General features: G+C 62.7%; 1 protein-coding gene across 7 annotated transcripts in view; it reads right to left on the bottom strand.

The window, feature by feature from the left end:
- The window catches only part of EEFSEC (eukaryotic elongation factor, selenocysteine-tRNA specific), a 171,051-nt gene that overhangs the window by 23,948 nt on the left and 120,170 nt on the right, over positions 1-26,933 (bottom strand). For 5 of the 7 annotated variants that reach the window (XM_081246900.1, XM_081246902.1, XM_081246903.1 and 2 more), the window contains exons 5-6: positions 23,033-23,689; positions 16,544-16,700 (exon numbers count right to left, since the gene is read on the bottom strand). In XM_081246900.1, the coding sequence (XP_081103026.1) occupies positions 16,544-16,700; positions 23,033-23,689 (814 nt within the window). The remainder of the gene's footprint in view (positions 1-16,543; positions 16,701-23,032; positions 23,690-26,933) is intronic. The other 2 variants (XM_081246905.1, XM_081246906.1) reach the window with 1 other exon arrangement.

Raw genomic sequence — 26,933 nt, 5'->3', positions numbered from 1 at the left:
GGGGTCTTTTGGGGTGACGGAAGCTTTGGAACCCCTGCCATGGCTTTGCAGGCCTGGTTTTTCATGCTCATCCTCGGAAGCCTGGAGCGTGGCGGGCTGGGTGGGGGGACACCTGCCTGGTTTTCCCCCTTTCTCTTCCTGCTATGGATCCCATATGTAAACAAAGATGCAATTTGCTTTAAAAAGATAAGGTGATTAAGTTTTTATCAGACGTGTGCTCCGCTGTCCCCGCAACAAAGGGAATTAGGAGAGGCGGGCGACAGACAGGCCCTTCCTTGGAGCTGGCCCCGTCTGAGGCCTTCGGCGCACACTCCACGGGCTCCATGCGGCCCCTTTGATGGGCGGAGACGAGGCGGTGGGCGCCCACACCCCCATTTTGATGTCTTAATGTTGCCTAATTCCTCCTTTAATTTATATTAAGCTTCTTAGCAGCAATGATGAATTCTTCAAAAACAAAAAAGGGCCCTTTGCAGAAATCTTCCCCACACCATGTAAACTGAAGTAATAAGGCAGCCAAGGCTTTGGAGACGGGGCGTGTGGGGAGGAAAAGCAGGGCGTCGTGTGGAAGAAGGATTTTGTTTTAAGGCAAGAAACAAAACGATTCTGAAATAGGAAATGACTTGGTCTTGAGAATCAGACAGAGGCTCACCTACAGGGTGATGGCTGGGCACAGGAGCGTCCATTGTCACTTGGAAGGGGTACAGCTGGTGCGGGGCTGCTGGGGGTTGTGACGAGCCCCACACCATCCAGCGTTGGCTCCCGCTGCCCCTCGGCCCAGGGCAAGCGTGACACCCACTTGGGCTGGGGCCATACCCCCTCAGGTGGCTGGGGGTGGGGGCACTGGGGCGGGTGCTCGGGGCAGCCAGAGCTCACCACCTCTCACCCAGGGCTGTTCCCAGGGTGCGGCATCCCCCAGGACCCTTGCCTCGGCACCCCACAGGCCCCGCAGGAGCAGGCCCTGGACTGGCCTCCTGGCAGGAGCCTCCAGGCCCTCTTGCCAGCTCTCTCTTCTGATCTGCCCTTGGGTTGGCTGCCAGAGATCCTTCCAGAACAAAGACCTGATCATCCCGCTCGGCTCAGAAACCTCCAGCCGTTCCTCAGGCAGGTGTCCAAATTCCTCTAACCAGGCCCTCGCCAAGTGCCTCCGGCACACCCCGTGCTTCCTCACTCACCCACTCGCCCCTGCACAGGTCGCCCCCCCCAAACCCCGCCCTGGCTCTGCACCGGTGCCCCCTCAGCCTGAGGTGTCCATGATGCCTGTCCACCTGGCAAACCCCACCCCTGCTTGCGTCTCAGCAGAGCTTAGCGTCTGGCTCTGGCTCCTCTGAAGCCTTCCAGGCCTCCCTCCTCCAGGACCACTGAGGCCCTCTACACTGTCCCACGTCCAGAACTTGTGTCCCCAGGAGACGGGGTGCAGCCTGCAGCCATGCCAGCATTTCCGGGAAGGGGGACCCTGGCCACCTGGCACACCTGCCCTGTCTCATCTGCCCCACGCCCCGGGAATCAGAGCCGCCCACCTGTCCGCCTGGCTCCCGTCACCCCCCCACAGCTGACAGCCGAGCCAGGCAGTGGGGGAGGCAGAACGCGCTGGCCCCTTCGGCACGTGGGGACCTGGACGCTGGACAGGTGCGAGGAGACGGCCCCGGGGGTGGCGACTGCCCAGAGGGGATGGGCTAAGAGCCCCAGGACTGAGGGCTGGCCGGGCAGGGTGGGACCCTGCTGACCGCGACCCGAGGCCAGCGCTGCCCTGCCTGAGTGGAAGGGCTCGGGGGAGCCTTTCCGCTGGCCCTCGGGCTGAAGTCTGACCAAGTCTCCAGACGGGGATGGCGGCCTGGAGCATGGGGCCTGGGCCCGGCCAGGTCGCCCCTGCCACCACCGTCACCGCGACCGCTTAGCTAGCACTCTCCTCCACACGCCGCCTATCCAGGAGCGTTCAGCGTCTCCTGCAAGCCTCCAGATGTCCTTTCCAGGCACGGGAGGTGACTGTCCAGGTCACATAGCTAGTCAGGACCATGGCCTTACAAAGCCATGCCCCCTGCCGCCTGCCTCAGGCCCAGCACCCTGCTGCTTCTCGCTGGGTACACAGCTGAAGGGCTGGGCGGGGCGCAGGGGTGGGGAGGAGAGGGCGCAAGGCAAGGGCACGACCGGGGGCGCCCTGCCCGGGCAGCGTGGGCCGGCCCCATGGGGACTGACTCCAGGTACTTCCAGGGACGAGGCCTCAGTGCCTCCGTGCTCTGGGTCTCAGCGGGACTGCTGGACCTCGCACACTGCCCACAGATGCTGAAGGTGCACTCCACGGCGGGCGGGGGGCAGGTGGGCCTGAGGGCAGAGACCATCTTCCGTGAGGCACGCCTGGCGCAGATGGCCCGAGGATGGGCACAGCCAGCTCTCCACGGTCACGAGGACCGCGACAGCGACCCCGGCTAACATCCACGGGGCCCCAACCCCGTGCAGGCACTGCTCCCCGTGCCTCAGGGCCCTCGACCTCACACCATGTCCGGGGGGACTCTGCACACAAGGAAGCCAGCACGAGGTCGTCAGCAGTGAGCGTGAGGTCACAGCCAAGACGCAGTGGGCTGAGCTCCAGTGCCCTCCACCCGGGCCTGGGCCTGGCCCTGGCCCATGACCTCACCCCTAACCGACCACGGCTCTCCGAGGGCAGACCCTGGATCCCAGCGCCCGGCCCAGGAAGGAGGAGAGAAGCGCTTTGCGTGCCTCGCCTCACACGAGGAAGGCACACTGTCTGTGCCACCATCCAGAGGCGGAAGCTGAGGCCCAGGGCTGTGAAGGACTCACCCAAGGCCACGCGGCCAGCGGCAGAGAAGTGACTTAAGCCCTCAGTATTACCTGGAGCCCCAGCCCTCCTCCAGGTGGTGGGAGGACGGGGCCGCCTCTCCTCAATGACGGCACCACAGAGGGTCACCTCGCTGCTGGTCCTGACGGCGCGCTGACCCTGCCGGGGATGCATGCGCGCACACATGCACACACACACACACACACGTCTCTGGAACAGGAGCGCCCCCGCAGGGCAGGGGCCATCCTTCCGGAGGTCCTATTCAGCTCCTGGTGGCCGCTGCATCAGCTCAGTGAGCAGGCCGTGGTGAGAGCTGGCCGGGCGGGGATGCAGCTCCGAGCCCACAGCCCGGTGTGCACGTGGTGGCCTTACCGGCCGGCTCTCAGCAGAGGCGTCCTCCTGGCTCGGGATGAGGGATTCCGGGCTAAGGTACGTGAGGGCCCTGCCTTCAGGAGCCCACGCTGCTCCTGGACGCCCGACCTGCCTCCACAGACTGCAAGGACTCGCCCCTCCTGCCGGGGCCTCCTCCATGGACAGCCCCTGGAGGCTGGCGAGGGAGGGCACGGGTCCTGGTGGCCCCAAGGACACTGTCCCCACAGTGAGGAAGCTGAATTTTAACACTGCAAACACTCGCTAAATGCGTACCCTCTTTAACAGCAGTTAATCTTCAATTAAAATACCGAGGGCAGAAACCAAGATAACTGGTTTAAAATGTAGAGCTTATTGACAATAAAAGTCTTCCTCATATTGCTTTTCTTTAAAAAAAATTCCACATATTAAAAATGTCCTTTTTATGACTTGGGAAAAAAGCCCTCACCCAGAATCACGGAGGGGCACAAAGGTCCGGGGAGCAGTCGCCTCCCAGGGCCCGTGTGCGGCAGCCTGATTACATATCCGCCCCGTTTCCAGTGCAATGGGAGCGGCGGCGCCAGTGCTGGCGGTCCTCTCCGGTGACAGGCAAGGGCGGGGGGCGAGCCTCTGGTCCCCATCCACACTCTTGCTTTGACAGCCGCAGGCTCTGGCAGTTTACTGCTCCCTGACCTGCAGGCTGCAGCCGGGGCGAGTGCGGCTGCCCACCCTGCACGGGCACACGGGACCGTGTGCGCAGGCGCAGTCCCTCACAGGCAGAGCCGGGCTTGCCAGCCCCTGGCGGGCTCAGGGGAGGCAGGTGTGAGGGCTGACTCCCCGCTGACCCACGAACACCAGCGTGCCGCCGAGGCTGGCTCGACGCTACTGCATCCCTACGTCATCCGATCGACAGCTGTCTGCCGTGTGTCCACCAGGTACCAGCGGGGGAGCCCTCCATAGCAGCCCTCACGCCCACGTGGCCACACGGGTCCCCAGCCCGCAGTGCAGGGCCAGGCACAGGGCAGGTGCTGCAGGTGGCATCACCGCCCGATTCTCACCGCATTCTGCTCCTTCCCCCCCGCACTGTGCACTGTCCCTGTCCCGGGGCTCCCTGAAGGCACGATGTGGACGGAGCACCCGCCTGGCTCGGCACTGTCCGCCGCAACTGCTGATGGGCTGGCGTGGACCCTCACCCACTGGCACGTGTCCCCCTCCTTCCAAAACGCCATCCTAGGCTCTGCCCTGGGCGGCATTTAGTCTGTCTGTGGCTCAGCTCTCTCGTTGCGGCTGGGGGGCAGGGGGTATGTTTCATGTGGGAGCCTGTCCCCGAGTCTGAGGAGGGCCCAGCCTTAGCTCAGAGCAGCTCCAACCAGGCGTCTCTCTGCCCTCAGGGGCCTGGGCCCAGGGTGGGGAGGACAGCGCCAGTGGACCTGAGCTGGTGTCCGTGGGTGTCTCTGCGCCAGTATGACACATGCGGATCACAGCACGTGTACCCAAGGATGGCTGGCCCTGCACCACCGCCAGCCAGGGGCGGGTCGCCAGCTCAGGAGAGGCAGCTCCACTGGGCACCTGGGGACGGTCCCCAGATCCCAGTGTCCGTGCTGGGAAGTGGGCCGCACGAGCAGGGAGCAGCCCCTCCCTGGAAAAGGCGGCGAGCGGTCTCCTCAGGGAGCCTGGAGCGGAGGGGCTCCGTGGACGTGCCCTGCCCTCCCAGCCCTGGAAACAAGGCTTCCTCCTCTCTGCTTTTTCCAGTAAAGCTCGAGGGGTCTTAAACGCCAGGGGCCCACGCTGCCCGTACCAGGGGGTGAGCGCCACGCGCTGCTCTGCGCACACGCACGTGCCCCCGTGTCTGGGCTGGCCTGGTCATCGTACCTCTCTTTGCCTCTCCATCCTGGGTCAGCCCTTCCTCCTGCAGCCAGGCCCCCCAGTCACTTCTGCCCCTGGCCCTCACAAGGCAGCCCAGGAGGTCTTCTGGAGGCTCCATCGGACTCCATCCGCCGTCCCTCGGGGGAACCCTGGCCTCTTCAGGCGGCCAGGCGGCCCGCACGCCACACCCCGTGTCCCCCCAGGCCCCTGCTTTGGGCCGCAGGAGCAGGGCCAACGCTCCTTCCGCCCTGGACAGCCTTCCCCAGGCCGTCTCCCCCGCCCCCTTCAAGGCCGAGTTCAGTGCCGCCTCCTCTGAGAAGGCTTCCTTCCTAGATAGGCCTGGCGGATGCGTCTCTGCGCCCACGGGCAGAGGTGTCTGGAGCCTCCTTCCTGGCACTCACACTCTCATCAGAGACAAAAAGGATAAATGCCAGCCTGGGAGTGGGAACCAGCCGCCACGGCATTTCTGAAATACATGAGTGACTCACCCAACCTTCAGGTTCAGGACGCCGGACACGCGATTCTGTGTTACTAGCCTGTCCTGAAAAGCCAGAGGACCTACCCTCACATTCCCACCCCGCAGCAGTTGGGGGGCGGCCGTGGCAGCTCCTCCGTGGCCTGTGCCGGGCCCATTGGCTCCACTCATTTCTGTCACCTGCCCGTCCCTGGAGGCACCTGAGTTGGTGACCCAGCAGGGTAGGCATCTAAGCTTCAGCCCCTGTCCCCAGCCCCCCAGGCCCAGGGCCGGGTTCAAGTGCTGGCTGTGCCCACCAGACAGGGCTCAGTCCAGGCTGCAATGCCCAGAAGGGCACAGGCTCTCCCTCTTGGTCCCCCCAGGAATCAGGAGGAATAGCCAAGAGCCCGGCTGTGCCCGGACAAGCTGTGTGGATTCGCGTGAGCATTCTGCCTCTCAGCGCCTGTCTCCTCATCTAAAAAACGGGGCAACAGTAGAATGCACTCTCTACAAGGTTGTCGTAACGCGCATGTGAGTTAACATGACACAGAACGCTTAGGACGGTGTCCAGCACAAAGCAAGTCTACACAGCACGAACCACTTATTATCACACCACGATCACCACCGCTGGGGTGTCCACCGGGCGCGCATGACAGCACCAGGCCCTGCCCTAGGTGTGGGGACACAGCCGTGTACGGGTTACCTCTGCCAGGGCACACACAACCGGCACGTGAAGGACAGGGAGGGGTGAGTGCAGGAGGTGCAGCACGGCGACGGGTGACGTGCTGAGTCCTGGGGCGGGGGGCATGAGAGGGGGCCTTGCTCGGGACCCACGTGGGGCAGGAGGGAGCTGGGGAGGAGCCGGGGGCTATGCAAACCCAGTCCCGTCTCCACGACAGGCAGTGGCCCTCAGGAGGCAGCAGGGGCCCCGTCGGACCCCGAGCCGGCCTCCTCCCGTGGACGCTGTGGGCTGGACCGGCGCCCCTCCAGCGCCAGGCTGGGGCGGCAGTGGGAAAAAAACAGCAGTTATTTTGTCTCTCTCCCTCTTCCCTCGTTTTCTAGGTTCATCCTCGTGTGGCTGTGAGGGTACGGAGGGAGAGAGGGCAGGAGTTGAGAGCGGCAGGAATTTATGAGCTCAGGGAGCGGCTGCCTTTGGTGGGGTGGGGGGAGGGGGCTCCCTTTGCCAAAACAATATTTAATTTTTTTAAAGGCGGCTACAAAGCCATGATTAAGCTCAGGGCCCTAAAACAAGCCCATAAAATCGAAAAATATTTATCTGGAAGGGTGGCAAGTCCAATAAAAGTTTTATGAATGTTTTACAACTGCCCTGTCAGGAAGCCGGCCTCTCACTCACCCCCTTCTGTGAAAAAACAACACACACACAAGCACACTCACGGGCACAGACTCACACTCGCGGGCATGGGCACACACTCGTGGACACACGCTCAGACACACCTGCACAGATTATGGCCCACGCAGCTCCCGCTGGCCTGGGGCTCTCAGGTGGGCCTGGGGCTGCGGGGAGAGGACCCCGACCGGGGACCAGCCTGCACACCTCAGCTTTGGCATGTGCCCTCCTCCTGTGCCGTGGGCCCCGCTGGCGGCTGCAGCGTCTGCCTTTGGCAGGCAAGGCCCCAGGTCCTCCTGTGGACTCTGTGTGGCGGGGAAGTTGTACCCCGTTTTCCCAGGAGGGTCACCTCAAGGTCCAGCAGTTTTGAAGGCAGCTTCCAATGTCTCTCCTCTGGCAGCCCCAGGGGCTACCGGAAGGCCAAAGACTTCCAGGTTTGTTATTCTTCATAATCCGGGAAGTGGGTGTCGGGACCCCCAGTGTAGAGGAAAAAACTGACATGCAAGGGCCTTGCCTAAGGTGAGCCAGGCAATGGCTGCAGAGTCATAAGCTCAGCCTGGCTCTAGTGGCTTCCCCTGTCCTGAGGTCGGGGACAAAGGTCATGCTGACCTCTCCCGCTGCATCTCCCACCGCGCGCCCTGCCTGTGGCTGAGCCACAGGGCGTTTGCACGCACCTGCCCCCACCCCCGGCCACCCCAGTGACTGTGAATCACGGGCCGGTCTCACATGATGCTGCTTCCTCACAAGTGCTCTGGGCTCCTCCAGACCGAGGAAGCTGCGCTTTCCCTATCACCTGCCTGCGTCCTCCCCAGCTCCCGGCCTATCTGGAGGGATGGAGCCTGGAAGGGCAGGGAGCAGCGATTTCTCCTGCCCCTGCGTCCCCAGTCCGAGCTGAGCCAAGGGCGCAGCACAGGGCGGGGAGTGGCATGTGAACGAGGCGGACTCAGGTGGCTCCTCCGAGGTCCCCACTGGCCCTGGGCCTCCCATCCTGCCTCAGAGAAGTCACCCACCACCTGGGGCAAGGCCCAGCCCAGGAGCCACTTTCCAGCCATCGGCACTTGCTTTTCCGACCGCAGAAGAGACGGGGAACCTGGGCAGGGGCGGGGCGTCGCAACAAGGCACACGCAGATGCCTCCAGATGCCTACGCATCCATCCTCGCACACTCCCCTTCCTGAGGGAACGGGATAGCCTCAAGGCCTGTGACATGACCTCCTGGGGATGTGACTCCAAGTTACAGATGGGAAGTGGCTGCCAGCAGAGATCGGACCGAGCAAACCAGGGGCCCAGTTTCTGATTAAACGCTGGGGTTTTGCTTCACGCCCGGCTCTGCTCTGCAGGGGAGGATTCCTGCAGAGGCCTGATACTTAGGGCTGACCCTGGGCCTCCAAGAAACCAGGCCGAGGACAAGCTGCTCTGAAAGTCCAGCGGCTCATCCTTTGAGTGTCAAGAGACGGGCCATGGGGGAGGCGCGGGCTGGAGGGATGAGGGCGGAGGGGAGGCGGACAGGGCCTCACTCCATTCCAGGACGAGACAAGCAGGCCTCCGGGTGCCCACCCGGGGAAACGCTGTGAAGCAGGGAGACGTGGAAACAACCCACCCGTGCTCACACAGGTGACAGTTGCACGGGCTGCGGGACAACACACAGCAGTCAGCTGAGTCAATTAGGACCCCGCCGGGGGCGCAGGCTCTGAAACGGAAGCAGCAAGGGATCTAGCACCCCTGCGTCAGTGCGAGACCAAAAACGGAGCCACTGAAACCGCAGCAACGCCACCTCTGTGAGGGACACAGCCTCAGGCAGGGAGAGTACAGGGACGCACGGGGAGGGGGTGTCACCTGTGGGAGAGCGGTGGGGCTCTCGGGTCGTCTGCAGGACTCTAGTTCTTGAGAGAGAGACAGAGAGAGAGAGAGGTTTGAGCATGTGAGGGGACATTCACATCTGTTTGATCTTGCTGGTTTCAGGGGTATCTGTTCTGTTCTGTGCGGCCAAAGTTTTCCCAGGTTAAAAGCAAAATCAAATACTGATTTAAAAAAAGAGAAAGAGGTACAGGGGACCCACCGTGCTGTGGGCAGTGGTCTGTCCACCGGGGAGGAGGGTGAGAGCTGCCGTGTGGCCCTAGGTGCTGCCACCACACACGCTGCCCGCGACATGCCAGAGCCTCTCAGAGACTCATCGCTGGGACCCCCTGGGAAACAGCACAGTGTCTGAGAGCCGTGATGGAGAAGCAGTGGGCGCCACGGGGACGCGGACGGGCGGACCTCAGCCGGGGTCAGGGCAGGGAAAGAGGATACTCCTCAGCCCCCGGTTCCTCGTGCTGGAACTAGGCCCCAGGCCCGCTAGGCACATGCCAATGGCCTCTTCCTGGGGGCCCTGCCCTCACCGGGGCCACGGGGAGGCCCTGGCACGGCCCATGTGGATGACAAGGGACCATGCCCAGGGTGAGGCTGGTCGGCAGATGGTTTCTGTACACTGTGCCATGTTTATGTTAATTGCAGATATTTTTAACGTATTGTGTTACTCCATCCGTCTTCGTGAACGGTCCGTCTTGTAAAATTCTTTTAATGATGTTATCTTTTCTTGCCTATCTTCATCATCTACAATTATTTATAATATCATTGTCTTTGTTTCAAATACTGGGTATAAACATTGTTGTAACAGTTCTTCGATGGGGTTCATATAATTTTTACAATTGCTTTGAAATGCTTCAATGGCCAAAGGGGAGGAGGTTGGCTATTCTTTTGGGGGAGAAAAGACACCCCAAGTGCTCCCTGTGCTTGGTGAAGGTCCCCCTCCATCAGGCTGGCTTCCAGGACAGGCAGCGGTGGGCGGCTGGCAGCCCGAGCTGGCTCTGCACTGGGTTTCAGAGCTGCTTACCCACGGACGGGGGTGGGGGGGCGGTGAAAGCCACAAAGGCCACTGTCGGGTGAGACGCCTGTGAGACAGACGGATGGTCTGTTTTCATTTTATAGGGATTTTCTGAAACCTCGACTTTCACCCCTCAACTCTCTCCAACCCGCTTTTCTCCCAACTGAGCTGCTTTCCGGAGTCTCCGTGGCCAGCTGGTGACAGGACCTAGCGGGAGGCCAGTGACCACCTGGGAAGGGTCCCCTCACCTCAGGGTCGCTGCCCCGACAAAGCCGGCTTCGGGCCCTCATGGGGCTGAAGTGGGCCGGGCTGTCCGGGCAGAAGGCAGCCGTCGGAGTGAGCCAGCCCGCAGCTGGGTGGCAGCCGGCCCGGGGCCGGGGACAGAGGGCAGCCCGAGGCTCTCACCCCGCCTGCTCTCTGGAGCCCGCTGTGAACTCTCCGGGGCTCCACGGGGGGTTTGCAGCCTCCCTGACCACTGTCTGCACATGCCTCAGATCCTGGCCTCCTCTGCCCAAACCCCCTCAGTGCCCCCCGCCTGCAGCGAGCCCGGCCAGCCCCTCCCTGGCCTCTCACAGAGCTCCCTCGCTCCCCTCTGACCCGCCTGCCGGCTGGGGTGCAGCCCACCTGCCTTCCTTGGACGGTGCCGGCCCTCGGACGCGGGGCATGGGCCCAACACGGGCCCTGGCCTTGGGGCTCAGGGTGACCCATCCTTTCAGGGCCGGAGAAGGCCTCCAAGCCTTGGCTCCCTCTCGTGGGCTGTCAGATGGTGGTGGCCTGGGGGGGGGGGTCTGCCCCCGTGATACAGCTGGCCCACCGGGGGACCGAGCAGCTGAGGGTGGCTGAGGGCGGGCCTTGGGTCTGAGCTTGGGTTTAGGACCCAGCCGGGGCCTGGCACCCAGGATCTGAGTAGGGCGGGGGAGTCTCCATGCCTTTGGCCCAGAGCTGTGGACGCACCAGGCTCATTCAATGAAATCTGCGTGTCAAAAGAAAAATAAAAAGGGAAAAAGTCTCCCACAGTCCCGTCGTTAATGTTTTCACCTGGTTTCTTCCTTCTTTTCTCTGCAAAGCTTCTTTTTACGTGGTCGAGAGGACGTGGCATGTACAACTTCGTGTTCTGATTCTTTTCAAACATGACTTTGAACGTCAGCCGTGGCTGCCTTCACCTGCTCACACCCTTGTCACCCACGTGGGGAAACTGGGGCTCTTCCAGGGGACACCACCACCAGGTGCAGGGCGTGCTCCTCAACCCAAGTCCTCCTCCAGGGAAGGGCTCTGCAGGGCACTCCTGGAAGCGCTGGGGAAACCAGACAATGGGCCGTACCTTGGTCTCAAGCCAGGGTGGACCATGGCTGCATGGGAGATGCCCAGTCCTCAGGGGCGCGAGATGAAGTGTGGGGGCAGCTGCACCTCCACAGCCAGCGTCCGGGCGGGTCAGCACATGGAGAGCAAACGTGACAGAGTGCCGACAGGTGTGCAACCCGAGGAACATGAGTGTTCAATAAACTCTTCTTTCAACTTTTCCATACGCTTGAAGTTATTCAAAAAGTTGGGAAGAAAAACCCTCACAAACACCCACCTTACAGTCGAGGAAACCGAGGCTCAGCCAGGATTTCAGCTCGGGTCTGGTGGACTCCAGAGCTCTTGCTCTTTGAAGGCATACTGCTTCCGACCTCCCAGGACGGGCAGGGATGCCAAGCCCGCACAAACCCCAGCCCGCCAGTATTTTCAGTAAAAGCCGGAGTGGTCCTGGGGGGGGCTGCCCCCAGGGGGTAGGGTCCCAAGCACAGGTTCTTGAGGTTGCCCAAGAATCCGCTCCAAGCAGAGTCTGCAGGCGCGACTGGGTGGCTGGGGATGTGTGTGTGGAGAACACATTTTACAGGAAAAGAAAACCAGTTTCATTTTAAACCTCAGAGGGAACATGCAGCCGAAAGGCCCGCTGTCCCAAGGCCTATTATGGGAACACGACAATACCCACAACCAGGACTCTTTGCCGCCCCTCCCTTTGGCACCAAGGTGAGTTTACACTTTCCCTTTTCCCTGGGTTTCCAGAAGCCTCTCAGTGGAGCAGCGCCTGTGAGAAGCGCCCACTTCCATCTGGGGACTCCAGGGTCTGCTGGGCCAGGCATCCAGATCCTCTGAACCTCTGCGTACCCTTCAGGGAAGCGGGGCGAGGGCTGCAGCAGGAGGAAGAGGCGGCGTGTCAAGGGCCTGGACCGACGGAGGCCAGGTACGGGGCCCATGTTTGAGAACAGGGAGATGTCACGCAAAGACCCAGATTCTCAGACTCTCTTGAAAAACAGGAAGACCTGATTCTATCGTGGCTGTGCTATGTGGAGCTGAGTGGTGGCTGACCACAGGACCTGGTGGCCTCGGCCCGCAGCCTGTGCCCGGTGGGGCCTGTGCTCCCAGGACTCAGTGCACACACATGGCAGGCCATCAGGGTGGCTTTGTGCACTGGCCTGATCCTCACAGCCCCTTGCAACTGGATGACTACCCCCATTTCACCAGAGGGAAATGGAGGCTCTGAATGTAGTGAGCTGCCCGCCTGAGTGGGGTCGGAACATGGGAGGCCTGTGGGGAGGCGGCCTGGCCCGCAGGGTCCTCAGCTGAGCGACCACATCCAGGGACCACTGTCCACCACCTGGACAGTGGCTGTTGCTTAAACTCCTCTTTCTTAAAAATAAACCACAGGGACTTCTCTGGTGGCACAGTGGTTAAGAATCCGCCTACCAACGCAGAGGACACGGGTTCGAGCCCTGGTCCGGGAAGATCCCACATGCCGCGGAGCAACCAAGCCCGTGCGCCACAACTACTGAGCCTGCACTCTAGAGCCCGTGCTCCCAACAAGAGAAGCCACTGCGATGAGAAGCCTGCGCACCGCAACGAAGAGTAGCCCCCGCTCACTGCAACTAGAGAAAAGCCCGGGCACAGCAACGAAGACCCAACACAGCCAAATATAAATAAATAAATAAACAAACCACAGACAGCTTCCCCTGATCTTGTTTGCACGGCTGTCCACCCCGACCTGCTGCAGCCGAGCTGGAGACGGGACCAGGTGCGAATCTTGCGGGGAGTCATAGAGGCCCAGCTCCAACTCCCATCTCCTCCAGAGCTCGCCTGGGCTGCGGCCACCTCCCGCGAGGGCCGGCCCTCGTGCTCCCGATGCTGCAAGGTGCAGGGCAAGGGCGTCTGCCCACAGCACTGCTTCGCCGGACGCTGGACGAAGCGGGCACAAGGCCAGGCCGGTGGTGGGCAGGGCTCCAGCCACGCTGCTAAGCTCGTCTACGGGTCTTGTTCCCAAGGCTGTCTCCCTCCCTAAGACATGCGACGGGGACGCAAACGAACACCTGGTCCCGAGCCCTGGATGCCTGGCCGGCGCCAGCCCGGGGGCGCTGCGGTCTCATGGTGTCTCTGAGCTGGGCCTGTGGAGACAGGACGGGGCTCTTCTTGTGGGTGTTGGGACCCAGGCTAGGGCTGGTGCAGGGCCAGCAGGACCCCGAGCATCCCAGACCAGAGAGCTGCCCGTCTGCTGTGCAGAGCTGCGCGTGTCCTTAGGGACAGTGTGAGAACGGGGTGGTGACACCCGGTGGGGGCATGGAGAGCTGAGGCTGTGCTACGCCCCGCGGGGAACCTCAGGACCACGCTGGCTCCCAACTCGGTGACCCAGGCCCGGCCCTCATGCCCTCCGCAGCCCCTGCTTGTGGCCCTTCCCACTGCTCTTGCTGTGCTTCCCAAACACGCCCACACACTCAGGCCTGGAGCGCGGCCTCCTCCTCGTGCTTGGCCTGAGGAGATCCACGGATGGGGCAGGATTCTGATTGACCGTCCCCTCCCCCGGGAAGCCTTCCTGGGCTTCCGACGCACACGACACAGACCTCACAGTCACTTGTGCACTGCAGCAGACTTCTGCCATCCCGCTTCCCCTCCAGCCTTCCTTAAACCATTCTCCAGGGGGTCGTTTAAAAATCGCGAATCAAATGAAGTCAGCCTCTTACTCAAGACCTGCCTCTGGTGGACCCCCAGGCCCCGCTCCTCGAGCGGCCCCTGCCGCATCTCCATGCCACCCCCTGCCCCCGCTCAGCTTGCTCACACCCTTCGGGGCGCTGGCCGCACAGCGCAGGCACTCTGGGTCGCTCAGAGGCACCGGCAGAGGGCCACCCGATGCCAGCGGTGCGGTGCCAGGAGAGAGGCAGGTCTGTCCGGAGGAGCCGTCCCTGTCCAGCAACATCCTCCCACCACCCTCGTCACCAGCAGTGCTGCCCGGCGGGTCCCCAACTCGTCTCTTAGGGCTTCCGGCCCCCGGGCCTTACAAACGGAGACAACCCTTTTGAAGGGAGCAGTTGTGTGAACGTGGGGCCTTCCAACCTTGAGGCCGCCCAGGACTTTCTGGGAAGGCTCCCTGGGTGTCAGGATGGGGCCGTCCCTCTAGCTCGTCTGACTTCGAGGCTCAGGACCCTTGTCTCAGAGCCAGCAGTGACGGCTCCATAAGACACTGCTCCCTTATTGCGGCTCAGTTTGGACTCCTGAACCCGAGGCCCAAGTGTCCTTCCCGAAATTCAAGTAGGAGTCACAAGTCACTATGGCCAAACCTAGCCCAAAGGCAGTTTTTGTTGAGTTCAGACAGTTTTAGTTTTCAATCTGGAAATTTTCCACAGAAATTGAACCAGATGAAGTCTGATTCCTGGGCCTGCGTCCCATCGCGTGGGAGCAGCAAGGCCCGAGCAGTGGTCCCTGTTTACCACGCTGCCCCCACTCCCTATCGCCTGCCACCGGCCTCTGACACCCCGGCTTGGCCCTGTGGGCCTTGCCTCCGAGGTGAGAGGCTCCAGTGCACCTGGGCCTGCGGGCGGGGCAGGGGAGGACACCCAGAAGACTCCTCAGTTGCCGTTCTGGACGGCTGTCCTGCAGAGCCAGCGGGAGTCCCGTACGCCACACTGAACGCCGCCCCGTCCACGGTCTGCGGGCCCCCAGACGCCCCCTGCTCCGGGGGCCGACAAGTGCGCGGCCCCAAAACCCCGGGCTCCCGACCCGGCTCGTCCCCAACTTGGGCCACAAGTCCTGCTGCTGCGCCACCTGGCGCTGGGCGTCCGGGTTACTGAAGATTCTTTCCCAATTAGCACTTCAAAAAGGTTAAAAGTAATTCTTTAGGTGAGGGATGGCAGGAAAAGACAAGCAGGGTCGGTGGAGGGTGGGGAGGGCGGGAGTGGGAGTAGGTGGGATGAAGGAATCTGACCAGTTATATTTAATAAAAAGCTTAAGAGCCACAAACAGGAAGCAGACCTCGTAAAAGGCAACACTGACCTACGGCAGGAATGTGAACTCGAGTTGCCCAAAGCAGCGTCACCACGGCCCCCTGCCCCACCCCAGTACCCAGGGCCCCAAACACCCCTCCGCCCACGTTCCTGCTCTGGGACACCCAGCTCTGAGTCTGCCTCGGGCTAGAGGAGGGGGAGCAGGGCAAGGTCGGCATGATGCCGTCCACCCCGGGGAGGACACGGACGCCGCCCTCCATTCCTCTGTGTGGACCAGCAGGGCCCCGAGGCCTGGTGGGCGGGCGCCCAGGGTGGGCCTCTCCCCCCAGGCAGCTTGGCTCTCACCCCCCAGTGCCCAGAGGGCCCCACGTGTGCAGGCTGGGGCCCTGGGGACTGAGGTCTGGACACGGGCCTGCACGTGCTCCCTGGGGTCCAGTCTGGCTGAAGTGACGAACAGGAGCGGCCAAGGGACAGCGGGGAGGACAGGATGGGAGCCTGAAGCCCAGTGTTGTGGCTGGACTCCCACGGGTACCCCTGCCTGCCCGGGGTCCCTCATCCGTGACGGGGCTCCCGCCTCGGTAGAGGCCTCAGGAAGTGGGCCTCTGCTGACCACCGCCCTCCCTCGCGAGGGGCAGAGGGGGACTCACGAGGCAGCAGCTGGGCCAGGCTCTCAGGCGAGGACCCTGCTTCCCAGCCGGCGGGCACCGCCCCACACGGAGAGTCCGCCGGAGGAGCCGTGCTCCGAGGCCCCATGCCCACCAGATGCAGCCCGCCCGCGGCTTCCCATCCCCTAGTCCCGCAGCTCCAAGCAGCACAGCCACGTGCGGGTGTGAAGGCACGCGTGTGCACCCCACGGATCCGCTACCGGAAGCACCCCTCAGGCCTGTCCTCGCCTGCCCCGGGGCCCTGCAGGCCCCCCCTCCGTCCCCAGGGCCTCCGCGTCTCCCTCTCTGCGGGGCTCCCCCCTCCCTGTGGCCAGGCCCTACTCAGCTGCCCCTCTTCCCGGGATCCCCCAGCGGCCCATGGCCCTCTCCTCGGGCTCGGCTCACGGTCCACACCTCCTGCACGGGTTCGCTCTGCCCCTCCCCGAGCACGGCCACCGCACCTGGCCAGCGGGACCTCAGGAAGCTGGGCTGCGAGGAGGGACGGGGTGGAGCTGAGGACACCTGGGCGCTCCGTCCCAGCAGCGGACGCGCACTTCGACCCCGGCGTAGACAAGTCCCAGCTCAAACCGAGCGGGCGGCAGGAAAGGAGGTGGCAACGCACGTCCTGGGAAACCCTCTGGCTCGGGGGCCACGTGCCAGCCCTGGTGGTCTCCCTCACCAACCGTGCCCCTCGGAGCCGCCTGTTAGAGCAGCACCGTCCCGTCCATGCATAGGCCACGGGATGGTGCAGTGGGTGGTCGGACCAGATGCTGGGTCCACACCAGGCTCCTCCAGGACACACACTGGCTTTCCAGCCACAGGTGGCGGGACCAGAAGCCACGATGCCATGTGGGCTGAGCCCGTGACGCTGGCGTGGGCGGGGCCTAGGCCCTGAGCCGAGGGCCAGTGTTTGGGTGCCGTCTCCACCTTCCCTGCACGGCTCCCGTGAGCAGAAAAAAATGACGACACTCACCAGGGATGTGGACCTTGAACTTGCCGCTCTGGCCGAAGGCGCTGGCAATGACCCCCAGCTCCCCGGTGGACAGGTGCACCTTGAGCCCCACGAAGAGCTGGATGTTGGTCTCCTTTTTGAACAGGGAGCGGCCGATCACACTGTAGTCGTCCATCACCTGTGCCCACACCCAGCCCCGGAGAGAGCATTAGTGCCTGGGAAAGGTTGGGCTGCCACACTGCCCAGGTGGTCCGCCCATGCCACGGGTGATGCCCAGGCCCTCTCGCCACTGCCCCCCGCCACGGACACCTGCTGAGCCTGGGCTGCACCAGGCCAGCTGTGGGCACTTGGTTGGCTGGAGACGCTCAGCTCGTCCACGTGGCACTTTCCCACCTGACAGATGGGAGGAGGAGGCACTGCCCGTCCACGGCCACAGAGCCCATGGGCAGAGGTGACGAGAGTCCGCAGCTGCCCGCCTCTGCATGGCTGCCCCCCACCTGTCCCCAAGCGGGCAGCGCTCCTCAGGAAAGCCTTCACGGCACTGCAGGCTGAGGGGATGGCGCCCACTCCCGAGCCTGCCCCACCCTCTCTCCAGCATCCCCCGCACCGAGGAGGCTCTGAGAACCCGGCTTCTGCCGTCCCGCTTGCCACACGCACGTGTGTCACAGCCTAGGGCCCCTCCCTGGCCTGGCCCACGTCCACCCCACAGACCGCGGCCCCACCTCCGCAGTGCCCCCACGGCTGTCCCTGCTAGAGCCCCGTTTCCCCTGCCTCGCGGCTGTCCGTGTGGAGGCCCAGGCTGAGCAGAGGCACACGTGAGTGTGAGGAAGTTGGCCTGGGGCAACCCTGGCTTCGCCACAAGCTGTGTTCCTCTGGAACCTTCTCCCAAGGGCTTGAGCTTGGGGCGGGCGATGTGTGAGTCCCGCCAGCCCTGGCCTCCGGCGGCTCAGATGCAGGCCTCCCTGGACCTGCCTGGCTCCTTTCCAGGGCCTGTGCCAGGAAGGTGCCAGGCCTCTGTGCACAGAGAAGGGAAGGGGGCGTGTGTGCACACGCATGTGTAAAGACCAGCTCTACCAGGCCTCAGTATGCCGGGTCCCACTGGGGGCCACGGGAGAGACTGGGGAGGCTTCCTCCTGCCCTCCCGGCCCTGTGCGTCGGCCTAGGATAGCTGCATGGAGTCCGACCAGGTACCAGCTCGGGAGGCCGCGTGGAGGCCGGACGTGCTGCCAGTGGTGGGACCTGCTCCTGGGGCCCCCCGGGGGTCAGGCTCAGAAACATCTTGCTTCTGCCCAAGATGCCACGATTTGGCCAAGGGCCAAATGGATGGATTGTTTTGAAAAGCAGAAACTGTCCCGTTTACCCTAAAAACCTTTTGGAAAAACATATCCTATTCTGTTTGATTCATAGCGCTAGATGAAAGGTACGTGCATTCCTCCTCTCCCCAGTGATGGATGAATCAGATACAGGCAATGATAAGAATCATCATTCCCACTTGCACAGCCCTTTGTAATTCACAGTCTCGTCCCCACATGAAACCTCCTCCTTGTCCTCCAGACTCACAGGGCTCCCCTTGGGGGCCGGACCCGGCTCGGCCCTCCGCACCGCACGGTCTGTGGGTGTCCCCGCTGCCGCTGCAGGGCATCCCGCAAGGCTGCAGGGTGAACGGAATGGAGGCAGCTCCTTCGACCTCAGCACAGGGGAGTCGAGGTGAGCAGACGTCACCAGCCCCAAATGGTGAAGGGTGGCCCCATCGCTTTCACAGGACCCCCATCTGTACCCCCCGCCAGGACGGCCTGCATGTGGAACTCTGTCCCAGCCTCGCCAGGAGCCCAGCCTGGTCCAGCAGGTGCCAGGACTTCGGCTGAACCGACCCAATGGTTCTGGACCAGCCATTCCACGTTCCCCACAGCCACAGGCTGGTCCCAAGGTCAGCCTGGCTGCTGAGACCGCCTGTCGCTGGGAGGAGAGCCCTTGGAGACCCCCGACCCCCAGCCCCTCGGAGACCCCAGCCTGTGAGGACTGAGGCACCAGTGGGTCCCACTGAGCCCTCGCAGAGCCCTTGTCTGCAAGGGATTTCCACGGCCACTTTGCAGAGGTCAGAGCTGAGCTCAGGGATGAGATCTGAGCGGGTCGCGAATGCCAGAGCCAGGAGCACAGTGAAAACTCAAACCCCAGCCAGCCAGGCCTTTGCAACGTCCCCGCAGGAGCGTTCAGGACTGGCGGGAGTGGCAGGTGCACATTTTCTGAACCCCCGGAACACCGCCCCCCCCAGCAGTTACAGGAGGTGTGGCCGTGAGAGGGGCTCAGCGAACGGCCGCTGCAGGAGCCCTCATTTCATGACGGTGGTCAGAGGGGAGGCCTCTGCAGTGCTGCAGGAAGACCAGAGGCGGCATCTGTCCTGGGCTGCGAATGGTGAAGCTCAGCCCCTCCGTCTCCGGAACGTGCGTGGCCCTGAGGGTTGAGTTCGTCTCCAGATGACTCTTCCAGCCAAGGCAGAGACCTCAGAGATCAGACGCACCAGCACATCCACAAGGGAAGACCTTCTGAGACTAGACGGAGGCTTTCCTTCTGAACCCACCCCTGTGACGAGGAGCCAAAGGCAACGCACGTGGAACCTGCAGGCGGCAGCTCCCCGGGAGCGACGCTGAGCCACCACAGTTACAGCCATAGCTCCGAGGGGAACGCGCACCGTCTGCGTGAGCTGTCCGCTTCGTCTCTTGGCCTTTGGTGGCTGGAGGCCGAATTCCCCAAGTGCAGTCACTGCCGCTCACAGAGCCTGGGCCCTCACCTCCACACCAGGCGAAGCCCCTCTGTCCCCGGCCTCTGAGTGGGGACTTGGCTGGCGGCGCATGTAATTATGTCATTACACGTGTGTGTCTCTCTCAGGGCCGGCTGCCGTGATGAGGCTTGGGAATTGCCCAAGTTCTGAAGCGACTATTCTAATTCAAATTGGAGAAGTGGCAGCAAGGAGACAGGGGCAGCTGGCTGTGAAGCGGAGCCCTGAGCAGAGAGGGCTGGCAAGGCTGGGGCCCTGATGCATCTCCTCCAGCTCTGCAGTCTGGGGCACGGGGCTTCTCTGAACCTCAGTTCCTTCCTCTGGAAAGGGTTGTGGCTAGCATGAAGGGCGCTGGTGCTGCCAAGAACACCTGAGACCTGGCAGCAGGACAACTGCCCAGAGGCCAGAACCTCGATGAGCAGAATATGAAGCTGGGAGAACGACAGAAGCAGTACCCGCGGCGGGGGCTCCTCTAGCCCCCCAAGAACGTCGAGAGCGAGTTATCCAACCCGCGAAGGACGGGAGCCGGGGGAGACCTCTGCCGCGAATGGGCCCTCAGAGTCACCGGGAACGACAGCTCCCAGGTCCCTGGACGACGATGCCCAGCCTCATCCATTGCCAAGACTGCATCTCTTCCTCCCCCAGCACAGGGCGAAGCATGTCTGATGCCCAAGTACACTGGGGGGCAACGATCAACCCCTTGTAATCTCCTGGTGCAAACCCAGGAACGGGCATTAGCCTTCAAGTTGTTTCATTTGGTCAAGCGAGTTCCAGAGGCCCAGGTCGGGAGGCCTCGGGCAGCCAGGCTCTGGGCGTCACCCAAGGGGGACCGTGCCACGCCCGCTCCCAGGCCGACCAGGTCGTCTTCCTCAAAACTGGGCCTGCCCAGCACCGAGCGGGCACCCGGCCTGGCAGTGACGAGCCCGGCGGCCCACGACCCTGACGCATGGAGCCTCCATCCCTCTTTCTGTTCCTGTCACCAGGCACCAACGCAGGCAAAGTCCCTGCCGGTGCTGACGAGGAGGCACAAAGGCACTGTCCCCAGAGGCAGCTGCGTTCTCCTGGAGAAAAAGGGAGACTAACTCTTTGCTGGGTGCTCACTGCACGCCAGGCTCACACTTCACACCAGGCCCTCGCACGCGTGGTCGCGTCAACTCCCCACCAGCTCCGTTAAAGCAGCGACGGGCTCTGGGGGTGGGGGAGGGGTGGGACTGGTCCACGGCCGGCCCAAGGCAGCAGCACCTGCTCAGTACGTCAGATCCAGAGCCAGCTCTGTCCACCGCGTCCAGCTGCCTTGACCCTGAATCTATACAGCAACAAAAAAGGCAGTTTTCAAAGGGGGGCCAATAAGCATTTCGGCAGCTGGGGGAGAGTCTTGGCTGTCAGACGCCGTTTGGACGGCAGGAGAGAGGCCTGGGTTTGGGCCAGCACACTTGGGCAGCCATCGCATTTCCCCAGGGGAGGGCTCACTCGGCCTCTGCTGCAGGAAGAACCTCTGTCCCTTGAGCAGCCTGGGAGTGGAGTCGGGGGCAAGGGGCAGCAGAGCTGGCCGAGTGGCTGGCTGGACCACAGCAATGCTTCCTCCAGGAGTTGGGGGGCCTAGCCTGCCGGACAGCGAGGAACCCGCGCTGACCAGAGGCAGTCACAGGCCGGCCCGCACCCGGTGCCCCAGGCATGTCTAACAAGCCATCAGCAGTGGAGCGGGGAGAGCTGGGAGCTGGCAGGCAGTGCCGCTTCAGACTTCAAAGCCGGCCAGCGCTCCTGGTGGCGTCTCCGTGTTTACCCTTGGTTGGGCAGAGGCCACAGGCTCCTCTGGCCATGCCCTCAGGCCTTCCCTGTCCGGCGCCAGTGGATGCCAGGCCCAGGGTGGCCGGCACACCCAGCCTGACCCCACCACGGGGGAGAGAAAGGTGCAGCCATCTGGTAGCCCGGGCCGCCGCGCCATGAGGGAAGTCCAAGTGAACAGCACCGAGCCCAGCGCTCTGCGCTTGCACTTCACACACAGAGGCCTCCCCTCCTTCTACTGCCCTGAGAGGTGGGGAGCACGGCCCCCATTTTTCCAGCAAGGAAACTGAGGGGAAGAGACTCACCCGACACCTGGCCTACAGGGGCCCGTCCAGCAGGCCTGGAGCCCGTGCACGCTGGTTCCCTGTGGCCTCGGCGGGAGACCTGCCGTGCCCGGTCCTCTGCTCGCCCCCGCCCGGGTCCCCTGACAGCCCCCGCCCAGCCCGCCGGCCTGCCTGTGCCCGCCACGCCTTGGGCCCGCCATGCACGCGAGGGTGCAGTGCTGTCTTCATCCTGGTGGCCTGGAGAGGTAAGTGAGTGGGAGCTGGTGCAACAGCTCTGTTTCCTAGTGATGTGGGTGGAGCTACGCAAGCTGCCGGGGCTGGGGGGCGGGTGGGGCTGCTGGGCCCGGGCTGTGGCAACAGTCGGAGGCGTGGGGCGGTGCAGGGCATTTACTATCCCAGGCATGAGCCCTCATTTGCCCACCTCCATCCAAGTGATTGATTCAATGATTTTTGTCTGTGTTGGGTCTTCGTTGCTGAATGCAGGCTTTCTCTAGTTGCGGCGAGCGGGGGCTACTCTTCGTTGCAGTGCACGGGCTTCTCATTGTCGTGGCTTCTCTTGTTGCGGAGCACAGGCTCTAGGCGCGTGGGTTTCAGTAGTTGTGGCTCGTGGGCTCAGCAGTTGTGGCACGTGGGTTCAGTAGTTGTGGCTCGTGGGCTTAGTTGCTCTGTGGCGTGTGGGATCTTCCCAGACCAGGGCTCGGACCCGTGTCCCCTGCACTGGCAGGCGGATTCTTAACCACTGCGCCACCAGGGAAGTCCCACGTCCATATGATTTTTACAAATGAGGAAACAGGGGCCCACAGAGTGAGCAACTTAGCGGAGGGCAGCCGTGTGCACCAGCTCCAGGGTGTGCATGAGGCAACACAGGAGCCCTGGCTCCGCTGGCTGGGCCGCAGGGCTATGCCCAAGCCCACGGGGCTGAGGATCCTGCATCTGGACCTGCGAGTGGGTAAGGAAGGGCGTCTTCTCATCTCCCCACGGGGCTGGAGAGGAAGGGGCGCAGGGCCTGAGCAGCCAGGGGTGGGAGGGGAACACCCGGGGGCCCAGGGGAGGGGGCGAGACCAGAGGGCGTGAGAGATGGAAACCCCGGCACACCCACCGTCAGGCCCTGGACGCCTCCGCCTGTCACCCGGCGCCCATGCTGACTCAGGGCTGGACCGGGAGGGGTGACCCTCGTCTGCTGCATGAGGATCAGAACCACAGGGCCTGTTGAGGGCCTCAGGGCAGACCCCACACGGACCTGAGCTCCCCAACACTGGGGTCTCAGCACTGCTGCCCTGAGTCAGCGGAACCCGGTTGAGCCCCAGGACCACCCACTGCCATCCCTGACCCCCACGAGCATACGCCACAGGGACAGTGAGGCCTGCGTGTTTGTCCACCCATTCACCTGTGGCCCGGTAGGCATGGGCTCCCATGCAGGGCCGCAGGCACAGATGATGGGGGTCAGGGGGTGCCCAAGGAACCACCTGCACTGACCAGGCGGGCCAGGCAGGTTCAGGGGCCCCGCCTGCGTGTCAGCCTGGCTTTAACTGGCAGAGAGGACACAGGCCACTCCCGCCTGGCTCCCTGTCTGGAGACCACAGGCGCTGCAGCCAGGTCTCCAGGGCCTTCCTGGCTGTCAGACCAGGCAGGGCGGTGAGTGGGGGGAGGGGGAAGGCTGCTTACCCGCTCCACGATGCCGTGCTTGTGCTTCAGCTTGTACACTCGCAGCCTGGGCAGGGCGCTCTCGGCATAGTTCTTCTCTTCCAGACCGTGGAGCAGGATGCCATGGAAGGCCAGCCGGCATGTGTTGGCGTGGATGTCCGTGTCCAGCCTGGAGCCAATCACCAGGCACAGCCGGGGGCAGGTGACGGGCTTCTCGAATTCCACGAGGGCCCACTGCTGCCGGGGGCAGCGGCCTTCGGAGGCCTGGCCCACCCTCCTGTCGGCCTCACCACCGTCCGTCTCGGCCGGCACCGAGCCCGGGCACAGGTACTGCTCCTGGAAGAGGTACTCCTGGGAGAAGTCGAAGGAGTCCAGCACGGGCTCATGGTTGAAGCTGTCGGGGGCGGGGCTGAAGAACATCACCCGGCCCATGACCGTCTCGTGGCCCACGGTGATGTGGAACTTGGCCTTGGTCTGCAGGGATCCCCGGAAATACTGGATCTTCTCCACGGAGATGAGGGCTGCATGGACCGTGTGCAGGGACTCGGGGGCGCAGACCAGGCCACGCTCCAGCAGCTTGGGGTCGAACTGGGTGACACAGATGCCCAGCCGGTCCCCCTGCACAGCAGAGGTGACGGGTGTGTGGAACATCTGCATGGACTTCACCTTCCTCACCACCTGGTCGGGAGCAAGAGAGGGAGCTCTGAGGCCGAGCCTCAAGGCTGGGGGGCTCCAGCTGGAGAAGCCCCCACCCCGGCGCCATCAACACTCACCGGCACCCAGTCAGATGCCCCCTGCACGGAGCAGGCTCCACCCTGCAAACGCGGCGCCAGGCTCACAGGGCACCCAGGCCGGGACGCAGGCAGCGCTGACTGCAGCTCATCCAGCACTACCGGGGTCCCCTCTCCTGCTCCCCCCCCCAGGCCCCATCCCACGCTTCCTTCCCCAGCCCTCTGTTTAGGTTTGCTTCCCTGCCAGCCCCACGCTGGCCAAGCCATGCCCGGCTGCCTGGAAAGTGCAGGACAAACACCCCTGCTCTGCAAAGCCTGCCCAGACCCCCGTGGGCAGGACTCGCCGTCTCTCCTCAGTGCCGCCCCGGCCCCTCCTGACCCACACCGCCTGCTCTGGACCTGCCCGCTGCCAGCCGGCGGGCTTCTCCAGGGCAGAGTGGCTCTTCACTGACCAGACACACGGTCCCCTGGGGCTGCTGTGTGCCGCGAGCGGGGCAGAGCCAGCTGCGTTTCCAAAGGGCTTGGCGTCCAGAAACAGCAACAACATTACAAATAGATTAATACCAACAAAATTTACATTAATGTAAATAAAACTGATACATAACATTTGTGTGGACAGATACGTGTAACTAATACCACCATAATCTGTATACTGTTTATGAGACGCTCCAGAGGAAACAACCCCTGGTGACGCTGGAGGCGGCCCGGGGGGAGGGGAGAGTCGGGCTGTTTGCCGTCAGAGGTCAGGGAGATAGATCTCTGCGGAGCCCATGTCTGAGTCGAGACCCCACTGTAAGAACCAGCTGTGCGGAGGCCAGAGAAAGTCCACTCTAAATGGGGGGCCCCGCAGGTGCAGAGGCGGGGGTGGGGGGAGGCCCTGCAGTGGGGGAGCAGGCCGGACGTCACAGGGGCGATGCCAAAGGAGCGCCCGATCTGTTTCCAAGCCATCACACCGACCAACACACCAGCACATTTCTGCACCCACGGTTGCTAAATCAGGAACAGACACAGAAAAGGCCCCAACAAACGTTCACAAAATGGACAAACGTCTACACCAAGATCCACGTCGCAGTGATAAGATCAAATCTGTGCCGGGACCTCTGGTTAGCGCAGCAGAGAAACGTGAAATCGATTTCAGAAAACCCGCCATCAAAAATCATCACACCAAAGACAACTCTGACCTTCAGGTCGCGAGCACCCCGTCTGCGAAGTCGGGTGTGCGGAACCCCATAAAGGGGGTGCTGTGCTGACATGAGCCGCAGGAGCCCAGTCCTTTCCTGGAGAGCCTGATACTTAAATGTTTGTTTAAAGACCATTAACGACCTAACCAGGAGGTCAGGGGGCAGAGAAAGTGAGAAGCACAGTGTCAAAAGCCACAGCCAAGATCAATCAAAGAGAAACATAAAACATCTCTGAAATGGTCTGTAAGGGCAACGGGAAACTAAGGTTTTCAGGAATGCACCTCAGAGTAACCGGAGAATATTATCTTACACTAAGCGTCTGCCCAGCGAGGCAGGACCCAGTGAGGCCTCCTCCCCCCGAGCCGGGAGCCGTCCCCTGGTCCTCAACCCCGGGGCCCCTCCAGGCCAGCCCCCTAACACGTCTGATGAAGTCATTCCTCGGCACCAGCCTCTACAAGGGTTCCCATCTCCTACAGCGTGACTTTCAAACCTTGTGGGTGGAACTGTCGTGATGAGGAAGGCCCTTTGATCAACTGAAATTCCCCGGGGATCGGTGCCCCCACCCAGGGCACCCCCTCTGCTGCCCCACCAAGACTCCTGCTGGCCTGGCTCCCCTGCGAGTGCGAGCGGCCTTCCCTGGAACCTCCCACCCCGTGGCCCACTCGACAGCTCTTCGCACCGCTTAAGCCCCGGCTGCGGAGGCTCGACATTTTCCCGGCAGACACGCCTCTGAGCTTTGCCCCTGAGGCTCCTCCCCCTGGGACTACCTCCACCTGGCAAATTCCCATCCATCCCTAAACCCCAGCTCCCAAGGCGCCTCCTCACTGCCCACTCTGGACAGAGCTGGTTGTTCTCCTCGGCTGGCTCTGAAGCTGGCCGGCAGCTCTGGCAGTCCCTGCCTCCGTGCATTTACTGACTTAAATTACAATACAAACCAAAACATCACCATCAACGTCTGTCTCCCCACGTGCTCCTCTCCCAGCCAGATCTCCTGCCTGCCCCCCAGCCGGAGGGAACTGCTCTCTTGAATTTGGCATGTAACATGCCTTTTCTTTTTATTGATACATGTCTATCATTGTGTAGAGGTTTACCACATATGTAGTACATGTGTCTAATCGATAACTTGCTTTGTTTTGTGAGATTCTGAACTTGGAGTTGGTGCCCGTGCTGCCTGCACCTGCAGCTTAGCTGTCGTGATGCCGTGCATCTCACGGTGCACACAGGCCCCCGTCCAGTCTCCCATCCACGAGCCCCTGGGTCGTCTCCAGTTTTTTGCTGGGTGTCGTGTGACGGGTCCCCTCCTACGCAGGAGTCATACGGGTGCAGGGGTGGGGACAGGGCTGCAGGACCCAGGCCTGGACGAGAGTTCCTGGGTCACAGGACAGTGAGCGCTTGCCTCCGCCAGGTAAATTGAGCACCAGGGCACGTCCACCCAGCGGATGTGTCCACTCAGTGGACACACGTCTTCTCCACCATTCGGCACTGTCTACTTCTTCTCCATTTCTGTCCATCAGATGTGTCTGTCTCCCCTCCTAGACCCTGAGGACAGGGCCAGGCTCCACCTGTGCTGCACCCCCGGCGCCCGGCACGGAGGGCTGCTGACAGAGCCGGCCCATGGCAGCCCCTGAGGAGGGAGAAGAGACGCGCCCCTCATGGCGAGAGCACAGCTGGCAGAGCACGAGCTCGGAGTCCAGACCCACAGGGGCCTCAGTGGGGCCCGCGTGTTCACGAGCCTCCCCTGAGGGTGGCCAGGGCCTCGTGCCACCTGATGGTCCCCCCGGCCCCCCAGGCCCAGGGTCAAGCAGGCGCTATTCAAAGCATGTTCTCTTCCCCATGGAGCTCATGTTTTTAGGACTGAAATAATAAAGATGCCCTAAGAGGGCGCCGTGAAGAGCAGCAAGACAAATAACTGCGCAAATCAAGATTTTTGGGCCCAGACAGGAAATTGTGAAACAGATCAGGGCGGGGACGGGCAGCGGGGCAGCACGCCATCGGCCGCCAAGCTCCCCC

This window comes from Mesoplodon bidens, assembly GCF_964165515.1.
Source record: "Mesoplodon bidens genome assembly, chromosome: 10".
NCBI classification, from domain to species: Eukaryota; Metazoa; Chordata; class Mammalia; order Artiodactyla; family Ziphiidae; genus Mesoplodon; species Mesoplodon bidens.
This window is presented reverse-complemented; position numbering and strand designations above follow the sequence as displayed.